General features: G+C 39.2%; 1 protein-coding gene across 2 annotated transcripts; it reads right to left on the bottom strand.

Annotated features, from left to right (window-relative positions):
* Positions 1-316: 316 nt before the first annotated feature.
* On the bottom strand, positions 317-7877 carry LOC122126601 (olfactory receptor 11H12-like). 2 transcript variants are annotated; one of them, XM_042701100.1, is made up of 2 exons: positions 7838-7877; positions 317-1221 (listed from the first exon to the last, which is right to left on the bottom strand). In XM_042701100.1, the coding sequence occupies exons 1-2, from the start codon at positions 7875-7877 to the stop codon at positions 317-319; spliced, it is 945 nt and encodes a 314-aa protein (XP_042557034.1). The 2 variants fall into 2 exon arrangements, with proteins under 2 accessions (XP_042557034.1, XP_042557033.1); XM_042701099.1 differs by lacking the exon at positions 7838-7877 and having other exon boundaries at positions 317-1264.
* Positions 7878-27615: the final 19738 nt, after the last annotated feature.

Below are 27615 nucleotides of genomic sequence, written 5' to 3'. Positions count from 1 at the left end.
TATTTATTCCATAACTATAAACTTAAATTATCAAATAGAACATAGTAATTTTTATTATAGTTGAATCATGTAAAAACTATTCATTTAATTTTGCACATTTCTGGGTTAAAACAGTCTAAATTCCAGATAAACCATAAACTTTCATCCATCTATACAAGTTGGCTAATTAACTATATAAAGGATCCTATAGAAGTTTAATTCATAGGCCAAAATAGTCACTAGACTCAGTAGATTATCATATTAGATAACTATATAATTCAGATTGCATTTCACTGTATTATAACAGTCTAATCATAGAGAAACCATTTTTTATACTTTAGATTATATTGAGACTCCCTAGAACTTTTCTCAGGGCTACCTTTATCTCCTTATTCCGAAGGCTGTAGATGATGGGATTAAAAAGTGGGGTCACCATAGCATAGAACAAAGTTGCAACTTTTTGCATTCTTACAGAGTGTTGGAGTTTTGGGCTCACATACATGACCATCAGAGAACCATAGAACAGTGACACCACAGTCAGATGGGACCCACATGTGGAGAAGGCTTTATGTCTCCCAGTGGCTGAAGGCATCTGCAACACAGCTATTAGAACAAGAGTGTAGGACCCAAGAATGAAGAAGAAGTTACCAAAGATAACTAATGAGCTGAGGGTGTAGCAAAGCAGTTGAGTTCTTGGGGCAGAGGCACACATCAATGAAAAAAGTGGCCCTGGATCACACACTATGTGGTCAATAATATTTGGGCCACAGAAGGGCATCTGAGAGATGAGAGCAATAGGGATTAAGAACCACAGGAATCCACAAACCCAGCAGATAATGACCAGTTTGGCACAGCAATTCCTAGTCATGATATTTAGGTAATGCAAGGGGTGGCAGATAGCAAGGTATCGATCAAAGGCCATGACAGTTAAAAGGAAGCATTCTGATGTTCCCAGTGAGAAAAAGAAATAGAACTGGAGGAAGCACCCAGCAAAGGAGATGTTTTTATTCTCTGAAAGGAAGTTCATCAACATCTTGGGGACTGTAGAAGAGACATACCAGATCTCTAGAAAGGAGAAATTCCCCAGGAACATGTACATGGGGCTGTGGAGTCGCTGATCACATAATAGGGCACAAACAATAGCCCCATTTCCTGTTATAGTGAGGGTGTATGTTGTAGTGAAGAGGGAGAAGAGGAGGACCTGAACCTCCCACGGGTAAGAGAAACCTTGGAGCATAAATTCTCTTGCAAATGCAAAGTTGGAATCGGGTACAGAGGCATTCATTGGATCTTAACTTGCAAGGTCAAGAGACATACATACCATTACCAGTTCAGACCAATTTAAAATGTGTTACTCTAAGAATGAAGAGTAGCCAGGAGGTGGTGGCTCATACTCAGGCTCATACTCCCAGCTACTCAGGAGGCTGAAATCTGATATTGCAGTCGAAACCAGCCTGAGCAGACAAACCCAAAAGTCTCTATCTCCAATTAACCAGCAAAATTCTGGAAGTGGTGGTGACTCAAACTCCAGGCTTAAGTGAGAATATAAGGCCTTGAGTTCAAGACCAAGTACTGAGGGAGAGAGAAAGAGAGACGGGGGGGGGGGGGGAGGGAGAGAGAGAGAGAGAGAGGTGGAGAAGGGGAGAGAGCGGGAGAGGGGAAATGAACAATAGATAGTCATGGGATTATTTTTCAAAAGAATTCTAAATTAGATAGCACATTTTATTGGTTTCTTGGCTATATGCTGTAATTATATAGTAGACAGCTTTCTACACAGTAATAAACTTTTGCTTGTTTTTAAATCTTTCCTTTGCTCTTTGATCGATAGAATTAGATATAGCTAAGCTCATTTTGTAAGATATTATTTTGAGGCAGGATGATCTACAATAGTTTCTGGTTAGTATTTAATACAAAATTTTACTTGATGTATTTTCCTCACTCCAAACCCTACTTATTGTGCCATAGACTCAGTAAAGAGTTAAAAGTATTTCATGATATTTCAGTTAGAAATTTTACTTAATATTATTTAAAAATACAAGGCAAATTAGATGTAAATTAGTAATAATCACTTAAAGTGATTACTGCTTCTGAATTTATATTGTTGTTACTATTAACCTGAGCATCAAAAAATCAATTATATAATGTTACTTACCAACACTAACTTTTTAATATTGTAGTTGCAATGTCTTCTGTAGGAAACAGAGGCTTTAGATATTTCCTTTATCTTTCATTTTGATTTCTAAAGTTGATATTTTTTGTACTAATATAGCCAATATCATATTGATTTAGTTATTAGTGCAGACGTTTGTGAAAGAAGGCATAGGCATGGAACCTTGTGTTTGAGGCTTTTCAATAAAAATTTTCTTATATGTCTATATAAAATAAAAATACATGACTGGAGTTAAATACTTTCTTTTGTCATAGGCAAATTTCTTTCATTATAAATTTTATAAACCATTTCAGGGATCTGAGTTAATTCACATCTAAAAAATAAATAGGCATATGACTCTTGAAAGTCAGGAAGGCTTGTTTGTATTTTGGGCAGAAACACAAAAAATTTAAAATAATTTTTTTCCAACCTTGTTTCTATACCAGTACTGCAGTATGAACAGGTAAAAAGTATGCTTGTGCTTCTTTGGTAATGTATAGCTCTTTCAAAAATGCTCTGCACAAGAAACCTTAACAATGTAATTTAAGAATTTATGAAATAAAAGATCACCATAGAGGTCTTGATTTTTAGCAAAAGATCTTTACCTAAAGGATGAAGCTTCTGTAGTTTTGACATACCAATCTCTAACTGGCTTGTTTTATAAAAACTGGCCTGCACCCATACAAAAATTAAGGATAAGCTTTTTTTTACCTGTCATTCTCCTGAGATATGGTCTCTATTGAATTAGGAACATACTTCTCAAGCCAACTTATCTCTAAAAAGTTAATGATTACATATTCTCAAAGGAACTAGCAAAGTGGGGTCAACTTCTCCAATGTGCCATTCCTCACAAAGAACTTGCCCATTTTGAATATGGAGTCTAAAATCTTCTACATGGAACAATCTGAGGAACTAGAACATAATGTGTCATAAAATGTTCCTACATGACATTGAGGAACATTTCAAATATCAGTGTGAGTATGTTGAAGGATGAGAGCTCAGTGAGGAAAAAATACTGAGGTGTAGACATTCTCAGATACTGAGTACAGTTCTATAAAATTAGAAAGTCAGCATAGAAAAATCCTTTACATACAAAAGTAAAAGAAACATCAACCTTGAAGTTACCCAACAAAAAACTTGTGCTTCCTAATGAATAAAAGAATAGTATCTGCTTTCATTTATTAGTGTTTCTTCCATGGCTTTTTGGGGGCCAGTTTAGCATGACTAGACTTCTTAGTGATGACTAGATATTACCAATTGATATGTACCTTAGGAACACTAGTCCCCGTAAAAGACTGCTAAAACTACCAAAAATTCCTTACATTGATGGGATAAGGAGGAAAAAAGTTCTATTTTAGTTCCTAAGAACTCCTAAAATATAGCTATGATCTTTTTATCTGTCTGTTCAAAAAACTATCTGTGATTTCATGACTAAAAATAAGAGAAAAATTACCAAATTTCACATAGATTGACTTCAAACTATTTTTCTTTTTACTTTCTATTGTTTTTTTATTTTTCTTACTTTTCATTTGAGGTAGTACCATTTTATACTTTTGATTTGTATTCCCCTGATACTAAAGACATTGAGTATCTTTTAAAAAACTGTTGCCCACTTGTATATCTTCTTTTGAGAAATGTCTATTTATATGATTTGTCCATTTTAAAAACGGGTTATTGGATATTTTTTATGCTGAGTTTTAAAAAAATTCCATATATATTTTGGAAATTAATTCTTTGTCAGATATATGGCATGCAATCATCTCTCCCAATATGAATCTCCCTTTTCATTCCAACAGTTATTTCCTTTCTATGCAGAACCTATGTAGTTTTATGTAGTTAATTTGAAATGACAAGAGGAAGACAAGAGGAAGCCTCCAATAATGGGTCCCAGAAATAGCTCCCCAATAATGGTGGGGGAGTTGAGGTCCTCTTAAATTCATTTTCTCACTAGACCAGAGGAATTTTCTGTCTGTGGAGCTATGTTGACTTGTGAGAGATGTAGTATATCAGATAAAACCATTACTCTCTCCCTGGAAACTTTAGCTTTCTCAGTTTGGTACTGAAAGTGGTATCTCAGCCTCACAGGTTCTGGAACCCTGAGGGTAGTTACTAGTACCCTCAGTTTCTGGCAGGTGGGGTGGGGAGTAGAATCAGCAAACATCTACTCTGCTGTCTTGCTAATGATATTCCTATCTTGAACTTTTATACTAAAACTGATTCACTTACCATCATTATTGTATTAGAACATTGTAATTTTGATAATACAATGAATCTCTGGCTAATTTTATTTTTTATATTTTTCATTATTGTTATTTAAGGTAGGAAATTTCCCTTTAGTATTACTTATAAGGTATTTAAGGTGGTGATAAAACTCTCATAGCTTTTGCTGCTTTCTCTTTATTTTTAGAGGATGTTTGTGCTGCATGTGGTAGTGTGTGTGTGTGTGTGTGTGTGTGCTGGGACTAGGATTTGAACTAAGGACTTTACTCTCTTGCTTAGCTTTTTTGTTCTAGACTAGTGTTTTTTCACCTGAACCACACCTCTACTTTAGCTTTTATTGATTAGAGATACATGTCTCTTCAATTTGTCTTCCCTGGTTGGTTTCAGACCACAATCCTCATATCTCAGCCTCCTGAGTAAATAGGGTTACAGATATGAACCACTGGCACCTGGCAAATAGTAGACATTTTATATTATTTTCTTTTCTGCAGTGCTAGAGCTTGAACTCATATCTCATGCTCTTGCTTGGCTTTTTCTGCTCAAAGCTGAAACTCTATCACTTGAACTACATCTCCAGTTCCTGGATGTAGTATTCTCAAGTAACAGATTTTTCTTTTTTTCTTTTGTGGTCATAATGAGTTTATTAGATGAATAAATGAATGAATGAATGAATTAGAGGCAGCAAGGAACAAACTTAGTTTAGTAGAAAAATATGTAAACGTGGGCAAGTCACAGAAATAAAGTATAACAAAATAATAACAAAAAGACATAAGTTGGGGATGGGAAGGGGCTCAGTGGTAGAGTGCTTGCCTTGCATGCATGAGGCACTGGATTCGATTCCTTAGCACCACATAAGAAGAAAAAGCTGGAAGTGGCGCCATGGTCTACTGGTAGAGCGCTAGCCTTCAACTGAAGAGCTGAGGGACAGAGCCCAAGCCTAGACTTCAGCCTCCATGACCAAAAAAAAAAAAAAGAAAGAAAGAAAGACATAAGTCCAGCACTTTAATTTATCCTCCTACTTCTGAATGGCACCTACCTTTCCCCTGGAAAAAAATATTAGTCATATAATACTTCCCTTACATGGGAAAATTTGGTTTTCTTTTGCTGATTTAAAATTATCTTTAGCTCTGGGCACTAGTGGCTCATAATGCCTACAATCCTAGCTACTCAGGAGGCTAAGATCTGAGGATCACGGTTCAAAGCCAGCCCAGGCAGGAAAGTCCGAGAGATTCTTATCTCCAATAAACCATTAGAAAACTGGAAGTGGCACTGTGGCTCAAGTCACAGGGCAAGAAGAGCGCTCACTTTGAGCTGAAAAGCGTAGGGACAGCACCCAAGCCCAGAGTTCAAGTCCCACAACTGACCCCTCAGAAATTACCTTTAACTTATTTTTTATTCTTAACATAATTTTATTATTACATTGCCTTTATTAAAGTTCATCCCAAGGAAAATGAAGATTGAGAAAATTTCAGGGAAATGAGTACATATTTCTCCTGCCTTAAAATGATTCTTTTCAGACTTAGCAAGGAAGACAACTCTGCTTCATACATAACAGTGAGATTTCATTGCCAGGCATGGGGTTCACATATATAATTCCAGTACTAGGGATGCTGAAGCAGGGTCACAAGGTGGAGGCCATTCTGGTTTACATAGTGAGACTTCTCAAAAAGTCAAAGCAAGAGAAAACAATATAATATAAAGATTTTATTTTAATATACACCTCATTTACATAAAGACTCTTTTAGATCCCAGGCTTACCACAGACAGGGAAGGTAATAAACACAGAATAAAAGGTATTTGAACAAGGTATTTTCAGGAATAGATTGACATGAAGTTGAATTCTCTCCCTATCATAAGCAGGAAAAGAAGTAGAGCTGTAGCTCAAGTGGCAGAGCGGCAGACGAGCAGAAAAGCTAAAGTCAGAGCATGAGTTCCCTCCTGAGTTCAAGCCCAAGTACTCAAGCAGCAGAACAGATTATGTGGGGGAAAGAAGAGAGAGGAAAAAGAGGAGGAGGGAAAGGAGCAGAAAGGAAATTTTTTTTTTTTTTCTGGTATAGGGCCTTGAGCACAGGTCTTCACACACACTGCACTAGCTTATGGCTGGTTCTTTACTACTTGAGTTTCATCTTCATTCCAGCTTTTTGCTGATTAATTAGAGATTGACTGGTATGTTCTTCTGCACAGGTTGTGTTTGAACCATGATTTTCCAGGTCTCATGCCTTGTGAGAAGCTAGGATTACAGGCATGAGTCACCAACCCTGCTTAAGAAAACTAAGGAAGAAATTTTGTATCAAACATTATTTATTTCTTTTTTTTTTGTCCAGTCATGGGGCCTGAACTCTGGGCCTGGGTGCTGTCCCTCAGCTCTTCAGCTCAAGGCTAGCGCTCTACCTCTTGAGCCACAGCGCCACTTCTGGCTTTTTTCTTTTTGCTTATGTGGCGCTGGGGAATCGAACCCAGGGCCTCAGGCATGCAAGGAAAGCGCTCTACCACTGAGCTACCTTCGCAGCCCCTAAACATTAGTTATTTCTTATGAATTAAATGACCATGATATGTTTCTTCTGTTCTGGCTGAGTTTTTTAAAATTATTTTATCATTATATTTTTTATAATGCCTTGATTAAAGTAATTATTATTTTTCAAATTTTTTATCGTGATTAAGTGGTTACAAAATTCCCCAAATTTCACAGTATTGTGGGATAGTGACTCTTAGTTAAGTCACAAACACATTCAAACTTTCATAGAACAAATTGCCTATCATGGTCTATAACATTTATGAGTTCTATGAGCTTTGAAATACAGTTATTTCTTCCACATTGGGCGATATGTACGTTTCTTTTGGTTTGCATAGCATCAGCTCTTCCCTCTTTCCCACTTGTTCCCTCCCTCCCATCGCTGCCATTGAGTTGCTTAGTTCATTTTGATCAATGTCCAGTGCAGGTGATGGGGCCCGCTGTTGTATGTTTTTCCCTGATTCCCTCTAGTTCTATGTCATCCTTCTGGTTTCTCTCCGGTGTGCACATATATGCCATATATGTGATCAGCAGCATGGGGTTATTTAGTAGTGATTTGACCAGATGAGTGGAAGTCCTTTGTTTCTTAAGTCTTGTTAATTTTGTCATATCACCTTACATTTTGGATTTGACATCCACTTATCAGGGAGACCATGTGCTGTTTGTCTCTTTGTGCTTGGTTTACTTCACTCAACATGATTTCTTCTAGCTCCATCCGTTTACCTGCAAATGCCATTATTTTGTCTTTTGTAATGACTGCATAATATTCCATTGTGAAATAGATACCACAATTTTTGGATCCATTCATCTGTGGTGGGACATCTGGGTTGTTTCCATATCCTGGCTATTGTGAACAGCGCTGCAATAAACATGGAGGTGCATGTGTCCTTGTATACTGGTTCCTGTTGTTCAGGATAGATTCCTAGAAGTGATATGACTGGGTCATAAGGGAGGTCAATATTTAGCTTTCTGAGGACCCTTCAGACTGCTTTCCAAAGTGGTTGTATAAGTGTACATTCCCACCAGCAGTGTAATAGGTTTCCCCTTTCTCTGCATCCCCTCCAGCATTTGTCGTTGACTGACTTTAGGATGTGGGCCATTCTGACTGGGGTAAGCTGGTATCTCGGGGTTGTCTTTATTTGCATTTCCTTCACAACCAGGGATGGTGAACATTTCCTCATTTGTTTCTTTGCCAATTTTGTCTCTTCTTCTGAGAAGTCTCTCTTTGTTCCCTTGCCCATTTAGTAATTAGTTTGTTAGGTTTGGGAGGGATTCGTTTCTTGAATTCCCTGTATATACTGGATATTAACCCCTTGTCTGATATATTGCTGGTAAATATTTTTCCCATTTAGTTGGGTGTCTTTCTAGCTTGGTTGCTATAGCTTTAGTTGTGCAAAAACTTTTTAAGGTAGTCCCATTTATCAAATATCTCTCCAATTTGTTGTGACCCTTTGACTCTGTTCAGGAAGTTCTTGCCTGTGCCTATAAGTTCAAGTGTCTCTCCTATTCTGTGCTGCAGTAGTTTCAGAGATTCAGGTCTGATGTTAAGGTCTTTAATCCATTTTGAGTTGATGTTGGTGCATGGTGATAGGCTGGGGTCCACTTTTAGTCTTCTGCATGTGGCCTCCCCATTTTCTCAGCACCAGTAGTTGAAGAGGCTGTTTTCTTCCACTGTATTTCTTTGGTTCCTTTGTCAAATATCAGCCGACTGTAGGCATGTGGTTTTATTTCTGGATCTTCTATTTTATTCCATTGGTCTTCGGGTCTGTTTTTGTGCCAGTACCATGCTGTCTTTGTTATCATGACTCTATAGTAGAGTTTGAAGTCCAGCATCAAGATCCCTCCCATGTTGTCTTTTTTGCCTAGAATGGTTTTGGCTATCCTAGGTCTTTTGTTGCTCCATATGAATTTTTGGATGGTTTTCTGTATTTCAGAAATGTATGTCATTGGGATTTTAGTAGGAATTGCATTGAATTTGTATATTAATGTTGGCAGTATTGCCATTTTCACTATATTAAGTCTGCCTATCCAAGAGCATGGAAGGTCTTTCCATTTCCTGGTTTCTTCTTTAATTTCTTTCTTTAAGTTTTTATAGTTTTAGTTAAATAGTTCTTTGACATCTTTGGTTAGGTTAATTCCTAAAAAGTTAATTTTTGGGGGGTTATTGTGAATGGGGTTGCTTCCTTTATTTCGCTCTCTGCTTGTACATTGTCAGTGTACAGGAAGGCGACTGATTTTTGTGGGTTGGTTTTATATCCTGCTACTTTGCTGAAGTGATTTATAATTTTCAAGAGTTTGGGGATGGAGTTTTTGGGATCATGAAGGTATAGTATCATGTCATCTGCAAAAAGGGATAGTTTAACTTCTTCTTTCCCTGTGTGGATCCCTTTAATGTCCTTTTCTTGCTTTATTGCCCTGGCTAAAGGTTCCAGGACTATATTGAAGAGGAGTGGAGACAGTGGGCATCCTTGCCTTGTTCCTGATTTTAGGAGAATTGTTTGTAGTTTTTCCCCATTAAGTATAATATTGGCTATGTTTCTGTCGTATATGGCTTTAATTTGTGTTAAGAAATGTTCCTTCTATTCCTATTTTCTCCAGGGCTTTTAACATGAATAAATGTATTTTATCAAAAGCCTTTTTTGTATCAGTGGAGATAATCATGTGATTCTTGACCTTGGCTCTGTTGATGTGTTGGATTACATTTGTTGATTTACATATGTTAAACCATCCCTGCATGTCTAGGATGAAGACTATCTGGTCATAGTGTATGATTTTTTTTATGTGTTTGTGGATTCTGTTAGCTAGAATTTTGTTAAGGGTCTTTGCATCTGTGTTCATCAAGGAGAATTGTCTGTAATTCTCTTTTTTGTTGGGTCTTTGCCTGGTTTGAGAATGAGTGTGATATTGGCATCGTAGAATGAGTTTGGGATAGCTCCCTCCTTCTCTGCTTCTCTGAAGAGTTTGAGGAGTATGGGTATTAGTTCTTTTTTAAAGGTCTTATAGAATTCTGTTGTGAATCCGTCTGGTCCTGGGATTTTCCTTGTTGGAAGACTTCTGATTGCTTCCTGTATCTCATTGTAAGATATTGGCTTATTTGATTTACTTCTGTGCTCAGTTTGGGCAACTTGTATTTCTCTAAAAATGCATCCATTGTTAAATCCAAAATGTTAGGTGATACGACAAAATTAACAGGACTTAAGAAAGGAAGGACTTCCACTCCATCTGGTCGAATCACTACTAAATAACCCCCATACTGTTGATCACATGTATGTATATATGTGCACACCGGAGGGAAACCAGGAGGATGACACAGAACTAGAGGGAATCAGGGAAAAACATACAACAGCAGGCCCCATCACCTGCACTGGACATTGATCAAAATGAACTAAGCAACTCAATGGCAGCGATGGGAGGGAGGGAACAAGTGGGAAAGAGGGAACAGGTATTGCTATGCAAAACAAAAGTAATATACATATCACCCAATGTGGAAGAAATAACTGTATTTCAAAGCTCATAGAACTCATAAATGTTATAGACCATGATAGACAATTTGTTCTATGAAAGTTTGAATGTGTTTGTGACTTTAACTAAGCGTCACTATCCCACAATACTGTGAAATTTGGGAAATTATGTAACCACTTAATCACAATAAAAAATTTGAAAAACATCTAACCAATGGCAAAAAAGATAACAGCAACAAATGGAAAGAAATCCTACTGACTCAATATTTGTATTTGCTGATAATAACTATGTTAATAAGATACCTATCAAAATGCATTTCATTATTTAAAAATAATCTTGTCACCTTTAAGTAGTTGTAAAAAGTAGTTATCATTAAACACAGCAGTTTATGAAAAAATGCATCCATTTCTGCTGGGTTTTCTTTCTTTAGAGAGTATAACTTTTGAAAATAGTTCTTTATAATTGTTTGGATATCTTGGGTTTTGTTGTGATTTTTCCCGTGGCGTGCCTGATATGTTAATTTGGGTTTCCTCTCTTCTTTTCTTAATTAATCTTGCCAAAGGTCTATCAATTTTATTTATTTTTTCAAAGAAGTAGCTTTTCTAATATTAATTTTATTTATAATTTTCCTATTCTCTACTCATTAATTTCTGCTCTTAATTTGACTATCTGGCTCCGTCTGCTAACTTTAGGTTCTATTTTTTCATGTTTTTCTAGCTGTTTTAATCGCAAGATGACATTATTTACTTGGTCTGTCTCTATTTTTTGATGTGGGCACTTAGTGTGATAAATTTACCCCTCAGGACTTATTTTGCTATGTCCCACAAGTTTCTTTGTTATGTGTCTTCGTTTTCATTGAATTGTAGGCTTTTAAATTTCTTCTCTAATTTCTTCTGTTACCCAGGTGTTGCTTAAAAGTGTGCTGTTCAATTTCCATGTATTGAGTAATTTCTGCCATATGCTTTGTTATTGAGAACTATCTTGATTCTACTGTGGTTGGATAGGATACAGGGGCTTATGTCAATCTCGTAGTATTTGCTTAAGTTCCTTGCATGAACTATGATATGGTCTATTTTGGAGAAAGTTCCATGAGCTGATGAGAAGAATGTGTACTGGGTTGTTTTAGGGTGAAATACTTGGTAGATGTCAGTTAGGTCCGCTTGAAGTATGGCCTCACTTAATTTGATAGCTTCTTTGCCAATCTTCTGGTTGGTAGACCTGTCCTTTGGTGAGAGTGTGGTTTTAAAGTCTCCTAGTATTATCATATTGGGATCTATTTTATTTTGTAAATTTGAGAATATTCGCTTAATGTATTTGGGTTCTCCAATGTTTGGGGAGTATAAATTGATAATAGTAATATCCTCCTCTTGGATTTTGTTCTCTGTATTAATATGTAGTGTCCTTCCTTGTCTTTCTTTTATTGATTTTAATGAAAAGTTTATTTTGTCAGATATCAGGATAGCTACTCCTGCTTTCTTACTGGAGGCATTTGATTGGTAGATCCTTTTCTGATCCTTCACTCTGAGTTTGTTTGTATGCTTGGCTGAGAGGTGGGTCTCCTGAAGGCAACAGATGGATGGGTCATGTTTCTAATCCAATTTGCAGTTCTTTTTCTTTTGATTGGTGAATTAAGTCCATTAATATTTAAGGATATTATAGAGATATGCATTGTGGTCCCTGTCATTCCATGTTTTCCTAAGTTTTTCTTCTTTCCTTTCTTCCTATGCTTACTAAGTTAGACTTCTATTAATACCTGTCGGTGCTGGTCCCCATTCCTGGTTGCTTTCTTCAGGTTGTATTCCCCTTCTTAGTATTCTTTGTAATGCTGGCTTATTGTTTATGAATTCATTTAGTTTTTATTTTCTATTAAAAAAATTCATTTCTCCATCTAATGTGAATGCTAGCTTTGCCGGGTATATCAGTCTGGGCTGGAAGTTACTGGTTCTCAGGGCTCAGATGGTATTTTCACAGGCCTTTCTTGCATTCAGTGTCTGTGTGGAAAGATCTGCAGTGATTCTAATGTTTTCCCATTGTAGTATAGCTCCTTCTTCGTTTCATTTTTCTGCATGCAAGATTGTTTCCTTATTATTCAGATCTATCAGTTTTACTATAATGTATCTAGAAGTGTTTCTCCTGGGATCCTGCTTGATAAGTATTCTTTATGCTTCTGTTATGTAGATAAGATGTTCTTTTTTTTTGAGATGGGGGAAATTTTCATTGATAATCTTGTTGAATAGATGTTGCATTCCCTTGCTTTGATATTCTTCACCTTCATCCACTCCAGTTATACCAAGGTTAAATTTCTTGGCCCTATCCACTTGCTCTTGTATTTCCCTTTGGCATATCTGTGATTTTTTGGTCCAGTTGGTGTATTCTGTCTTCTTTATCTGACACTCTACATTCCATTTCATTCACTCTGTTAGCTATGGCTTCCACTGTGGTTTGCCTGGAGGAAATGGACTCATTTATGGATTCGATGTTGGTTCTCAAAGTACTAATCTCACCTCTTAGTGAGGTCTGTACTGCCTCTATTTTTGCGTGCACCTCCTGTTTGAGACCCTGCATCTCTTTCAATAGTTCATTCCTATGTTTTTTAAACTTCTAGTTTATTTCTCACTTTAAGGCTTGAGTCATTGCCTCCAGCATCTCTTGGATGTACGTTTTGTCTTCCATTCCTGCTTTGCTCCCACTTGGGCTCTCCCCTGGGTGGCTGCTGGATTTTGGGGGTAGCTTGCTATCCTGGATGTTGATAAACCTTGTAATTTTTCTCTATGATTTTTGCATGGGGATTCAGGGATTAATGGAGACTAATGTGAATTTTGTTTTGGTCAATAGGTGTCTATCTTTGCTTGGTTGCTGTTTCTGGGCTGGCAGAGAGAGTCTGTACCTGGTTTTGGTTCTGTTGGGGGCTGACCTCCAGATGCTGGTCTGACCCACGTAGGGCTCTCGGCTCTCTGCTGTAGATCACTGGCAGTTTCTCTGTTAGAAGGACTGAGCAGCCTAGACTGCTCCTGTTTACTCCTACAGGTGCTCTTGGCGAGATCGAATGTGCTGGATATACTCTCCCAGATGCTGGAGTCTGCTATGGGCTCCTGATGTATTTTTTTTGGGGGGGGGGACATTTGTGGGTCTGAACTCTCCTCAGCAATTCACCTCAAGGCTGGCATTTGAGCCACAGCGCCACTTCTGGCCCTTTCTGCTTATGTGGTGCTATAAAATCAGATCCAGGGCCTCATGCACACAAGGCAAGCACTCTACCGCTAAGCCACCTTACCAGTCTGAACTCCTGACTATTATCATGTGCTGGCAGCCTGAGTTGTCCAATTCCCAGCCTGGGATATATGGGTCAGGTTCTGGTGGGGTTTGGGCTTCTGTTTCTCTTGCCTTGGACACCCAGGTCTTTTGCTGTCACAAGCATGATTCCTAGGGGGTGCAGTTCCCTGTTTTCCCAACTCTGCTGAGGTGTATGCTCAGCTTTTGACTTCATTTCGGAGGAGTTGGTTGTGTTACTCAGGCACCAGATCCCCAGGCCTGGTCATAGCTCCCGTTCCCTAGCCCCGGGCATGCCAGTTGGACCTGTGCTGCTGTGTATCCTGCCTATGTTATGCAGCCTGGAGTACACAGTTCAAGTTTCTTCCACTGTTGGTTGTTGTGACCCAGGGGCACTGTTTCTGGTTTGGATGTTTAAGTTCTTTTCCAGGGGGGCTCTTAATCTAGCTTGGCTGGGTGGCTGTGCTCCATGGGCTGGTGAAGCTCTCGAACAGTTCCCAGTTAATCCAGGTGTTGTGGTAGGTGTCTGGGTCAAGGTGTATGGGGTTCCCAACAGCTCTGGTCTCCTTTGAGGGATACACTGTCCCCTGCGGGGTACTCACCCTGGAGCTAGTTGCTGTTTCTGTGTGATGTAGGTCACTGGTTGCTGCTGCAATCAGAGTTCATTTGAGATGCTTGTGGGCTGCGTTGGGCGGTGGTGGCTCTGTGTGCTTCTCTGTCTCTGCCTCTGTTGATGCTGTTTGGGTCAGCACCACGGGATGGGCCTCCATCCTCTAGCTTCAGGCCAAGGGGTGATAGAGGGGTCTCTTAGTGCTGGGGTTTGTCTTTGTTTGCGCTCTCCAGATCAGCACCAGTACCTTGCAAGTCTTCTGATCTGGTGTTCTGTGGGCGATCTGTGTAGTTCTGGGCTTCCCGCCATGAAGCAGAGTGGCTTTTGAGGGATGGAGTCCCTCTGCTCGGAGAATGAGGGGTGGGGTGGGATCTTTGTGCAGGCTCCTGGCTCGGAGGTTTCTCTGTTCACCTCAATCAGCGGGTCCAACACTGGTACTTCAGGCGTCTTCTGCATGAGTGATCTGCAGACGACCCCCTGTGTCCAGTAATTATTATTAGTATTTTTTAATGCTCTATGGTCCTTTTTGTGTCTATGTTTTTGTGTGTGCCAGTCCTTGGCTTAAACTCAGGGTCTAATCACTGTTCCTGATATTTTATGTTCAAGGCTAGCACTTTACCACCTCTTACTTTTTTGGTGGTTAATTAGATAAGACTATTACAACTACCCCTGGCAGGGCTGGCTTCAAACTGTTTCTCATTATCTTCACCTCATATGTAGCTAGGATAACAGGCATTAGCCACTGGTGCCTGGCCTTATTCTTTTTTAATTTTAATTGACATCAATTAGTTGTACAAGAGTGTTTAATATTAACAATTCCAATGCTTCTCAATTATAATCACTCCTGTACTAGTCTCTTCTCCTTCCTTTCCAATCTGTTCTCATCAAGTTGCCTTATTCCATTTTCATACATGTTCCTCTTTGTCTATATTCACCATCATTCCCCTTTCTCATTTGTCAGTTCCTCTCCTCCTAATACCTATACACCAGACAAAAACTACTTAATCTTCCTACTTACTCAGGACTTCACACTCACTGGGTTTGCTTACAGCTGGTGCTCTAACACTTGAGCCACATCTGCAGCCTGACCTTTTTAATAGTTAATGGAGATAGTCTGGGGGATTTGTTTGCTTGGGTTGGTTTCAAACTGCAATCCTCAGATCTCAGCCTCCTCAGTAGCTAGTATTAGAGGTATGAGCCACTGATACCCAGTATATTATTCTTTTGTTGTTGTTAAAGTATATGCTAATTGTTCAAAGGGGTTCATAATGATATCTCTCACACAGGCACATATGGTACTTTAGTAACATTGTGTGTGTGTGTGTGTGTGTGTGTGTGTGTGTGTGCGTGCATGCATGCATGCAGGTCATGGGGTTTGAACTCAGAGCCTAGGTGCTGACCCTGAGCTTGTTAGTTGAAGGCTGCAGTCTACTACTTGATCCACAGCTCCATTTCCTGCTTTTTGGTGGTTAATTGGAGATGAGTTTTATGGACTTTCCTGCTTGGGCTGGCTTTGAACTGTGATCTTTAGAGCTCAGCCTCTGGAGTAGCTAGGATTACAAATGTAATCCTAACTTCCAACTGTGACAGTCCTTTTTATCTGAGGAAACTTGTGTTTTCCTTAAAAACAATATAATTCCTGTTTTGTCATACAGCAGTGCATGTGTTATGGATCTGTTCTGCTCTTTGTTAAATATGACTGTATAGTGTTTTAAGTACAGAATTATCATTGTAGCTAGAGGCATGGCTCAGTAGAAAGTAGAGTGCATGCTAAGGTTCTGAAAGGTTTCATTCCAAACCAGAGTTTGCACTGAGAATGTATTCCCTTTGGATGAAAGCATGAATTATAATAATGTTCACTCTCCAAACTTCCTGATAACCAAATTTATCAGCTGATCTGAACAGCTCTGTGAAGGAAGTCCTTCTAGCATCATGACTTTAAATAAGGTAAATGCAAGTGTCTTTGGAGCACAAGTGATGGAGTGGGATTAGAATTCAAGTAGTCTGCTTATTAAAACTGAAGCAGAATGCTTGTTAACTACAAATAATTTATTATGACCATCAATGAGTCATTTAAGGACTCTCCATGGTACATGTTTTTGACTATTCTGACCAACCCTTAATTTAAACTTCAACTTCTTTTGAAGGGGATCCATTTCTTTCTTTAGAATGCTAATTTATAGATGTTTTCTAAAGCCATAACTACTGGCTTGGTCTGACTGCAATTACATTTTGAGATTTAGCCTCTCCTCTATGTGATTCTCTGTGTGAATAGCATGAGGGTGGCCACTTATTGTAGCCAAACACATCTAGATAAGTGGCCAGCCTCATATTATTTACGTGGAGAATTGTCTGGAGTTCTAATGGAATTAAATACTCTTCTGTCACAGCTAGCTTCTCCTCAGGACGATGTGATGTTACTGAAGTTTGAATTTAGGATCTCATGCTTGCTATGCAAATACTATACCAATTGAGCCACAACATCAGCTTTCTATTGCTTTGGTTACTTTTTGGATAGTTTTGCATTTTTACCTGGAACCTTAGACTGTGGTCCCTGTGCTTCTCGCTCCTATGAGGTTGGGATCACAGACGTGTACTTTACCCATCTTATTTATTATTTATTGAGATAGGGATCTCACAAATTATTTGGGTGGATATTCTGAGGCATGATCCTCGTTTTAAAATTTTTATTATTTTTATTGTGAAAATACCGTAAAGAGGGATTAATATTACATAGGCAAGATAATGAGTACATTTCTTATCAAGCATTGTTGCCTCTTCCTTTGGTTCCACTTCCCATCCCTTCCCATCTCCCCCCTCACCCGCCCCCCTAACCCCCTACCAAAGTTGTAAAGTTCGTTTTTCGACGTTACAATTTGTACATCTCATTGTTGCAATGGGCCCACTGGTACCCCTATTTAAACAATTTGTTTTTTCCCTTCCCCTCCACAAATTATACCAACATCAAATTCAGTGAAAGCAGGGGTTATACCATGGGGTAGGGACATACAAAGCAACAAAGAAATAATCTTTTATAAATATGTTGGAAACAATGGCATGAAAGCAAAAAATATTTGAACATTTACCTTGAGGTTCATTTCACCTAACATAAACTTATCTGAACTTTTCTGCTTGACTCAGACATATACTAGTTATTGCAAATAAGGGAAACCATGGGACCTATGTTTCTTTGGGCCTGGCTTACTTCACTTAATATAATATTTTCTAACTCTTTCCATTTCCTAACAAATGAGGCAATGCCATTCTTTCAGATGGAGGCATAGAATTCCATTGTGCACATATACCACATTTTCTTGATCCATTCATCTACTGAGGGATATCTGGGTTCGTTCCATATCTTAGCTATGATAAATAATGCTGCAATAAACATAGTTGTGCTGGTAGCTTTAGTATGGTCTTGTTTGTGATCATTTGGGTAAATGTCCAAAAGTGGGATTGCTGGGTCATAGGGGAGCTCTATGTGGAGTATTTGAGGAACCTCCATAATACTTTCCAAAGTAGATGAACAAGTTTAAACTACCACCAAAAATGCAGTAAGGTTCCTTTCTGTCCACATCCCCTCTGGCATGTGTTATTAGAGTTCTTGATTATAGCCATGCTAACTGGGGTGAGGTGGTATCTCAATGTTTTGATTTGCATTTCTTTTATGGCTAGGGAGGTTGAGCATTTCTTCATGTGTCTATTAGACATCCTTCTTTACTCTTCAGAGAAGTTTCTCTTTAAGTCTTTTTTATTGTGAAAATACTGTACAGAGGGGCTGTGGCTCAAGTGGTATAGTGTTAGCCTTGAGCTGAGGAGCTGAGGGACAGCACCCAGGCCCAGAGTTCAGGCCCCACGATCGGACCCCCCCCCCAAAAAAAAAAAAGACTTAAAGAGAAACTTCTCTGATGAGTAAAGAAGGATGGCCAATAGACACATTAAAAGGAGGAGGTTACAATGCTTGATAGGAAATGTACTCATTATCTTGCATTGTAACCTCCTCCTTTTTATTTTTTGCCAGTCATGGTGCCTGAACTCTGGGCCTGGGCAGCTCTTCAGCTCAAGGCTAGTGCTCTACCACTTGAGCCATAGCACCACTTCTAGCTTTTTCTGCTTATGTGGTGCTGAGGAATCGAACCCAGGGCCTCATGCATGCAAGGCAAGCACTCTACCTCTGAGCCACCTTCCCAGCCCTGTAGCCTCCTCATTTGTTTCCCTTTCCCATCCCTTCCCAGGCTCCCCCGGCCCCCCACCCAATCCTCCCTGCTCCCTCCGCCCCCCCCCCCCCCCCCCCCCGCACCAAAGTTGTAAAATTTGTTTTCGGCATAACGACTTGTACATCTCATTGTTTCAATGGGTCCACCTATATCCCTAGTTAAACGATTTGTTTTTCCCCTTCCCCTCCACAAATTATACCGACATCAAATACACTGAAAGCAGGGGTTATACTGTGGGGGAGGGACATATATAGCAAGAAAGAAATAATCTTATAAATGTGTTAGAAACAATTACATGAAAGAAAAATAAACATTTGAATACATATCTTAGGATTCATTTCCCTAACATCACCTTATCTGACCTTTTCTGCTTGACTCGGACATATACTAGATATTGCAAATAGGGGAAACCATGGGACCTATGTTTCCTTGGGCCTGGCTTACTTCACTTAATATAATTTTTTCCAAGCCTTTCCATTTCCTAACAAATGGGGCAATGTCATTCTTTCTGATGGAGGTATAGAATTCCATTGTGTGTGTGTGTGTGTGTGTGTGTGTGTGTGTGTGTGTGTGTGTGTGTGTGTGTGTGTGTATTTTTTAACTGTGAAAATACAGAGGGGTTACAATTGCATGGGCAAGATAATGAGTACGTTTTTTATCACGCATTGTAGCCTCCTCCTTTGTTTCCCCTTCCTATCCCTTCCCATCCTCCCCCCGTCCCTCACCCAATTCTCCCTGCTCCCCCCCACCAAAGTTGTAAAGTTCATTTTCAACATAACAACTTGTACATCTCATTGTTGCAATGGGTCCACCTGTATCCCTATATAAAAGATTTGTTTTTCCCCTTCCCCTCCCTAAATTATACAAACATCAAATACATTGAAAGCAGGGGTTATACTGTGAGGGAAGGACATACAAAGCAACAAAGAAATAATCTTATAAATGTGTTAGAAACAATCACATGAAAAAAAAAATTAGAGTACATATCTTAGGGTTCATTTCCCTAACATCACCTTATCTTACCTTTTCTCCTTGACTCAGACATATACTAGATATTGCAAATATTGGAAACCATGGGACCATGTTTCTTTGGGCCTAGCTTACTTCATTTAATATAATTTTTTCCAAGTAACATATGGAGGCTGAACAACACACTGCTGAATCACGAGTGGGTCATGAAAGACATTAGAAAGGAAATTCTTTGTTTTCTTTGTGAGGAATGGGAAGATCCTGTCTCTCCCTTGTGTCCCTAACCAGCCTCTTGTTGGAGTCTCTGGTCTGTTTGTGGTGTTTGACTTTCTTGTGGCTTGGTTGGTGTCTTAAGTCAGTTTGTTTGAGCAGGCAGAAAAATGTTCTGCTTTACCCAGGATTTTGTGATCCTCCTCCCAGGCTAGTTCAATGGGAGGGAGATCTGCTTTGAGTATCACAAAAGATGGAGATGGCTGTTTCCTCTAGTTTGGAGATGCTGTGATGAAGCTAGATTCTGGGTAGCGTTGAGGCCTTTCATCAAACAGTAGCTTTACCCTGAGGGGCCAGCCTAGGGCCATTCTCAGGGTTTATGTTTACTGAATTTCAATTGATTGTAGAGACTGCTAAAGGGAGGGGCAGCCTCTGGCTTTGTTTACCCAGTGAAGAAAGCCACTCCTGGGGCTTGCAGCCTGAGCTGGGTGACTTTTCCCTGGGTGGAGTTGAGTCTGGCAGGTCAGGTTAGGTTCTTGTGACCTGCTAAATGACTCTAATTTTCTTCCAAGGCCTGAGTAGGAGCTAGCAGCTCAGCTGGGTCTTTGTCCTTATCAAAGATGGAGATCTCCAGTAGTGGGGGGGGGGGGATGTATGGCCTTCTCTCCTCTGCATTCTGAGAAGGAGTGAGGACGTCAGGCTTCTACTCATGCTGAGTCTTGGTTCCTGGGTTGTCTCTGGTCTGTGAACTGCAGGATGAAGATGTCTGCTCCCTGTAGGTTCTTGCTGGTGTTGAATAGAATCTGCTTGCCTGCCACTTCTGGCTCCTTCATCCCGAACTCTGTGTTGCAGGAATGGGGGCTATGGCTGCTGCTGCCACCGCTGCCGCCACAGTGGCGGCTGCTGACAAAAGCTCAGATCTGTCTCCTTGCCTGGATTTTCCCTCTCTGGCCTAACTCTGTATTGTGATGGCACACTAGGTGTGATTCTCTGGCTTAGGACCGTTCACTGGAACACTAAAACTGCTTTCTAGGTGAGAGCTTGTTTAGCCTCCAGCTTCTCCTGTGCCATCTTCTTGGAACTCCTCTCTTTAAGTCTTTAGCCCAGTTATTTACTGGGCAGTAGTTTCTTTGAGGATTTATTGTTGGGAATTTAATTTTTTGAGTTCCAGCTATATTTTAGAAATGAGATCCTTGTCCATTGTATGGATAGTGAAGATCTTCTCCCAATCCGTGGGCTTTCTATTGATCTTGCTAGCTATATCCTTTGCCATGCAGAAGCTCTGCAACTTCATGCCTTCCCATTTGTCCAACCTTTCTTTGATTTGTTGTGTTTCTGGGTCTCTATTAAGAAAATTTCAGGCCTGTGCCAAGGAGACCTAGGGTTTCTCCTATTCCATCCTGTAATGTTTTCAGAGTGTCTGCTTTGACTCCGAGGTCTTTGACCCTTTGAAGTTGATTCTGGTGCAGGGTGATATATAAGGATCTAGCTTTAGTTTTCTACAAGTAGTTATCCTATTTTGCCAGCACCATTTACTGAAGAGGCTGTCTTTCTTCCATTCTATTGTTTTAGCTCCCTTATCGAAGATTAGATGGCTATAGGTCTGGTGGTTCAAATCTGAGTTTTCAATTCTATTCCATTGGTCCTGAGGTCTGTTCTTGTGCCAGTACCAAGCTGTTTTGATTACTATGGCTTTGTAGTAGAGTTTGAAATTTGTTATTGATATTCCTCCAGCACTGTTCTTTGTGTTAAGGATCATTTTTGCTATTCGGGGTCTTTTATTGTTCCATATGAATTTTTGGATTGCCTCTTCTATTTTCTTGAAGAATGAGGTTGGAATATTGATAGGTATCATATTGAATTTGTAGATAGCCTTGGGTAGTATTGCCATTTTCACAATGTTGATCTTTCCAATCCAGGAGCATGGGCGTTTTTGTTACTTTCTAAGTTCTGTTGTGATTTCCTTTTTCAGGTTTTTTTAAAGTTTTCATCATAGAAGTCCTTCAGTTGTCTGGTTAAGTTAATTCTTAGGTATTTTATTTTTTGTGGGGCTATTATGAAAGGAGTTCCTTTCCTGATTTCAGCCACACTTTTCTCATTGTTGACATAGAGAAAAGCCAATGAATTTTGAGGATTAATTTTATACCCTGATGCTTTGCCAAAGTTTTGAATCAGCTTGAGTAATTTTGGAGTAGAGTCTGTGGGATTCTTTAAATACCAGATCATGTCATCTGCAAAGAGGGAGAGTTTTACTTCTTCTTTCCCTGTTTGGATCCCCTTTATGTTAGCATCTTGTCTTATTGCTATAGCTAGGCATTCTAATACTAGATTGAAGAGAAGTGGAGAGAGTGGACATCCTTTACTTGTTCCTGAGTTAAGAGGAAATGGCTTTAGTTTTTCCATTTAAGTATAATGCTGGCTGTAGGTTTGTCATATATAGCCTTTATTGTATTGAAGAATGTTCCATGGATTCCTAATTTTTCCAGAACCTTCATCATAGAGGGGTGTTGGATCTTGTCGAATGCTTTTTCTGCATCTATTGAGATAACCATGTGGTTTTTATCTTTGCTCTTGTTGATGTGATGCATTTTATTAATTGATTTGCGTATATTGAACCAGCTTTGCATCCCTGATATGACTCCTGTTTGATCGTGGTGTATTGTTTTTTGGATGAATTGTTGAAGTTGATTGGACAAAATTTAGTTGAGAAGTTTTACATCAATATTCATCAAAGAAATGTGTCTATAGTTCTCTTTCTTTTATGAGTCCCTGCCTGGTTTTGGGATGAGGATTATGATGGCTTCATAGAATGAGTTCGGTAGTGAACTTTCTCTTTCAATTTCATCGAAGAGTTGGAGGAGTATTGGTGTGAGCTCTGCTTTGAAGGCCTTGTAGAATTCTGATGTAAAACCATTTGTTCCTGGGCTTTTGTTAGATGGAAAGTTTAACTCATCTTTGTTTAATTTTGGCATGTCAATATTTGCTAGGAAAATGTCATTTCTGCCAAGTTCTCAAATTTATTAGCATAATGGTTTGAGAAGTATTCCCTTATACTGTTCTGAGTCTTGGTTGTTTCTGTGGTGATGTTTCTATTCTCATCTCTGAGTTTATTTGTTTGAGTGTGTTCTCTTCTTTTTCTGATAAGATTTGCTAAGGGTCTGTCAATTTTGACAATTTTTTCCAAGAACCAACTCTTTGCTGGTGATACTTTCTGTGTTTTTTTGGGGGGGATTCTAATTCATTTAATTCTGATTTAATTTTAATTATTTCTTTCTGTGCACTGGATTGGAGTTTATCTTCCTGCTCTTTTTCAAGGAGGCTCAGATGTATTATTGAATTGTTGGTTTCAGATCTCTCCAATTTGTTGATATAGGAACTCAGAGGTATAAACTTCCCTCTGAGTACTGCCTTTGCTGTGTCCCAGAGGAGCTGGTAATTTGTGTGTTCATTTTTGTTGAATATCATGAACATTTGAATTTCCTTTCTAATCTCTTCTATGACCCACTCATGATTCGGCAGTGTGTTGTTCAGCCTCCATGTGTTACAGGATTTTCTTTGGTGGCTTTTGGTGTTGAGTTCTAATTTTATTCCCTTGTGGTCAGAGAGAATGCAAGGTATAACTTCAATGTTTCTGAATTTGGACAAGTTTGCTTAGTAACCTAAAATGTGGTCTATTTTGGAAAATGTTCCATGTGGTGCTGAGAAAAACGTGTATTCTGATGCTGCTGGGTGAAATGTTCGGTAGATGTCTGTTAAATCTAGTTGATCTACGCCGTTGTTTAGATCTGTGTTTTTTCTGTTGAGTTTTTGCTGAGTTGGTCTATCTAGTGGGGATAGTGGTGAGTTAAAGTCCCCAACAATTAATGTCTTTGGCTCTATGTGAGCTTTGAGGAAAACTAGTGTTTCTTGGATAAGTTTGTGTGCTCTGTTGTTTGGCCAATAGATATTTGGAATTGCAATATCCTCCTGAAGGAGAGATCCCTTTATTAGTATGTAACAACCTTCTTTATATCTTCTCACTAATTTTAATTTGAAGTCTTTTTTTGGGGGGGAGGGTCCAGTCGTGGGGCCTGAATTCTGGGCCTGGGCAATGTCCCTCAGCTCTTCAGCTCAAGGTTCGTACTCTACCACTTGAGCCACAGCGCCACTTCAAGCTTTTTTTTTCTTTTTGGTTATGTGGTACTGAGGAATTGAACCCAGGGCCTCAGGCATACAAGGCAAGTGCTCTACCACTGAGCCACCTTTCTAGCCCCTGGAAGTCTATTTTGTCTGATTTTAGGATGACATCTCCCTCCTGTTTATGGGGTACTTTTGCTTGGTAGATTTTGTTCCAGCCTTTCACTTTCAAAATGTGTTTGTTTTTATGGGCAAAGTGTGACTCTTGAAGGCATCAGATCGAAGGATCTTGCTTTTTAATCCAACTAGAAAGTCTATGTTGCTTAATTGGAGAGTTAAGTCCATCAATGTTGAGAGATAGGACTGAGAGACATTTGGGAGTTCCTGCCATTTTATCCACCTTCTTGGGGACTGGGGCAACTGGGTTCTTCCTATTGTTCTTGGATTCTAGTTTGGGTGTGGTTTCTGGGTGGTAATTGTGGTCTTGAGGTTTTCTATGTGTTGCACATCTTTAAGTATCTTTTGTAGGGCTGGTTTGGTGGAGATATATTGTTTCAGTTTTTCTTTGCTTTGAAAGGTTTTTATTTGACCTTCAGTTATGAAGCAGGGTTAGTTGGGTACAATATTCTTGGTTGATAGTTGTTTGTTTTTAGGGCATGGCATACATCATTCCAGCTCTTCTTGCTTTAATTGTCTTTGCTGAGAAATCTGAGGTGATTCTAATTGGTTTCCCTTTATAGGTGATTGATCTTTTCTCCTTGGCAGCTTTAATGATCTTTTCCTTGGTCTGAATTGATCCTGGATGGATTATGATATGATGGTTGGATATCCTGTTTTGGTCTTGTCTATTTGGAGTTCTAAAAGCTTCTTGTATCTGAATAGGCTTATCTTTTTGCGTGTTTGTGAAGTTCTCTGCTAGGATCCTGTTAAACAAATTTCCTAGACCATTATCTTCTGTTTCTAGGTGCTCCTCTGCACCTATTATCCTCAGTTTAGGCCTTCTGATGGTATCTTCCAAATGTTGAATAGATCTATCATATATCTTGGATTTTTCTTGGATGGTTATATGTTATTTGTCTATAATATTTATGCTGTCTTACATCCCCGAGATTCGATCTTCTTCATGGTCTAACCTACAGTCAAGTCTTTATATTTTTTTAAAATTTCCCTTTCTTCTAATTGGTCAGCTTTGATGGCTTCAAATTCCTTGCTGGATCTTTGTTTTAGATCTTGTATGAATTTCTTTACTTCCTTAATTTGGTTTTCAGTGTTTATTCTTTCTCTCTCTCCCTATCAAGTTCACACTGAGTCTTTTGCAGGTTTTCAATCTTTTCATTCACCATGTTTACCAGTAGTGTTTGTAGAGCTTTTCGGGAACTCTCCTCTGAATTATTCATTATCTGTTCTTTCACCTGATTATCATGAGTGGGAGTTGAGATACCCGGACTTGCCATTTTTCTTGTGTTTTTACAGCTTGTTATGCCCATTTGGTATGAAAGTAACACTAGTTTTGTGCTAGAACACTATTTTAAGGCAAGCATCAACCAAAGTCCTGTAGTTGCACTGTCAAAAGGCCACAGATACAATCTAGTTCAACATAGACAATCTATTCACCATCCTACAACTATGTGTTAATGAGGTAAGAACAGAAAAGAAGAATTTGGCAAACCAGAAATTATTAGGTTTAGGGAGAAATGTGGGGAAAAATAGGATTAGTGGGATGTGGAAAGGTAAAAAAATAGTGAAATTAACCAAGGCCTAATCTCAAAGAGGGAAATGGATTGGATAGAATGATAGGAGAGAGAGAAAAAAGAGATAAGAAAAAAAGGAAAAACAAAGATTTAAATTTAAAACGTGGAACTTAAAAATATCTAATTTTAAAGTTGAAATTGAGAGAAAAATAAGGATAGAAGGAGAGAAGGGGAGGCATAGAAAGGAGACATGAAAAACTAAAAACCAAAAATTCTTAAAAAATTATATAGGTATAAAGAGATAATACTGCTATTAAGGAATTTAAGCCTAAGAGGTTTTGAATTGAGTAACAAATTTCCGGATTGTGTACACAATGGAGGATAAGGTCTAATAATTGATGATGGATATATCTGAGGATGAGCAGAACAGCAATTATGTAGCACAAAAAAGAATGAAAGAGAAGAAAAATGAAAAGAATGAGAAAGAAATAAAAGCACCAAAAGGTCAGTAGAGATAAAAAAAAAAGCACACACAAATGTATACCTAAAATAAAAATTATAAGAGGAAAAAAAGATTTATAGAAAACATTTTTTAAAATTGAAAATTAAAAAATAAGTTGCAAAAAGAATTCTTGATTTTTTTTTTTTTTGGTGTGGAGTTGGATGGGAAGATCTTGTATTTCACTTTTGTCCATAACCAGTCTCTTGGCAGAGTCTCTGGTCTGCTTGTGGTGTTTGGTTTTCCTGTGCCTTGATTGGTTTCTTAATTCAGTTTGTTAGAACAGGCAGAAAAATGCTCTGCTTTACCCAGGATTTTGTGATCCTTCTCCAAGGCTAGTTTAATGCGAGGGAGATCTGCTTTGAGAATCACAAAAGATGGGGAGATGGTTGTTTCCTCTAGTTTGGAGATATTGTGATGAGACTAGGTTCTGGGTAGAGCTGAGGCCTTTCAGCAAACAATAGCTTTTCCCTGAAGGGTAGCCTCTGAGACTCACAGAGCCCATCCTGGAGCCATTCTCAGGGTTTATGTTTAGTGAGTTTCAATTGATTGTCTAGGCTGCTGTAGGGAGGGGCAGTCTCTGGCTCTTCTTACCCAGTAGAGAAAGCCCCTCCTCCAGGGGCAGAGTTCTTCTGCCTGGGCTGGGTGACTTTCCCTCTGGTGGAGCCTCGCCTTGCAGGTCAGGTCAGATTCCTGTGACCTGCTAAATGGCTGTTTTATTTTCTTTCAAGGCCTGAGTTGGAGCTATCTGCTCAGCTGGGGCCTTTGTCAATATCAAAGATGGAGATCTCCGGTAGTGTGCGGGGGAGAGGTGGTCTTCCCTCCTCTGCTCCCTGAGAAAGAGTGAGGATGTCAGGGTTCTACTCACTCTGGAGTCTTGGTTCCTGGGTCATCTCTGGTCTGCGATCTCCAGGATGAAGATATCTGCTCCTTGTCAGTTCTTGCTGGTGTTGAGTAGAATTCACTTGCCTGCTGTGTCTGGTGCCTTTGTCCCGGACTTTCTGTGTTGTAGGTACGGTGGCTATGGCTGCTGCCACTGGTGGTGGCACAACTGCAGCCACGTCTGCCGGCAAGTGTTCAGATCTGTCTCCTTGCCTGGGTTTTCCTTCTCTGGCCAAACTCTCTGTACTGTGATGGCACACTTGGTGTGATTCTCTGGCCTAGGACTCTTCACTGGAACACTAAAACTGTTTTCTATGCGAGAGCTCATTTAGCCTCCAGCCTCTCCTCTACCATCTTCCCAGAACTCATGTTTTTTGTTTGTTTGTTTGTTTTTGGTGGTATGTATTCTCTCTCATATTTACTACCTTGGAAATGGGGCTAATTGTTTGATGTATGTGTACTGCTTTGGCTCTTTTTTATTATTGAGCATACATCCAGGGTATTATGGGAAGAAGAAGCATTTGAGCAGAAGCCCTAGACCCCATGGGAACAAGAAGCATCATTATAAGGCACGTGTTATCTTCACATGTTACATCTGTCACTTTTAATTTTTTAAATTTATTTATTTATTTATTGTCGGTTGTGGGGCCTGAAATCAGGGCCTGGACACTGTCCTTCAGCATTTCAGGTCAAGGCTAGCACTCTACCACTTGAGCCACAGCTCCACTTCCAGCTTTTTTTGCTTATGTGATGCTGAGGAATCGAAGCAAGGACCTCATGCATGCAAAACAGGTGCTTTATCACTGAGCCAATTCCCAGCCAAACTTCT

Source organism: Dipodomys spectabilis, unplaced genomic scaffold (assembly GCF_019054845.1).
Source record: "Dipodomys spectabilis isolate Male_0828 unplaced genomic scaffold, ASM1905484v1 ptg000286l, whole genome shotgun sequence".
Taxonomy (NCBI): Eukaryota; Metazoa; Chordata; class Mammalia; order Rodentia; family Heteromyidae; genus Dipodomys; species Dipodomys spectabilis.
This window is presented reverse-complemented; position numbering and strand designations above follow the sequence as displayed.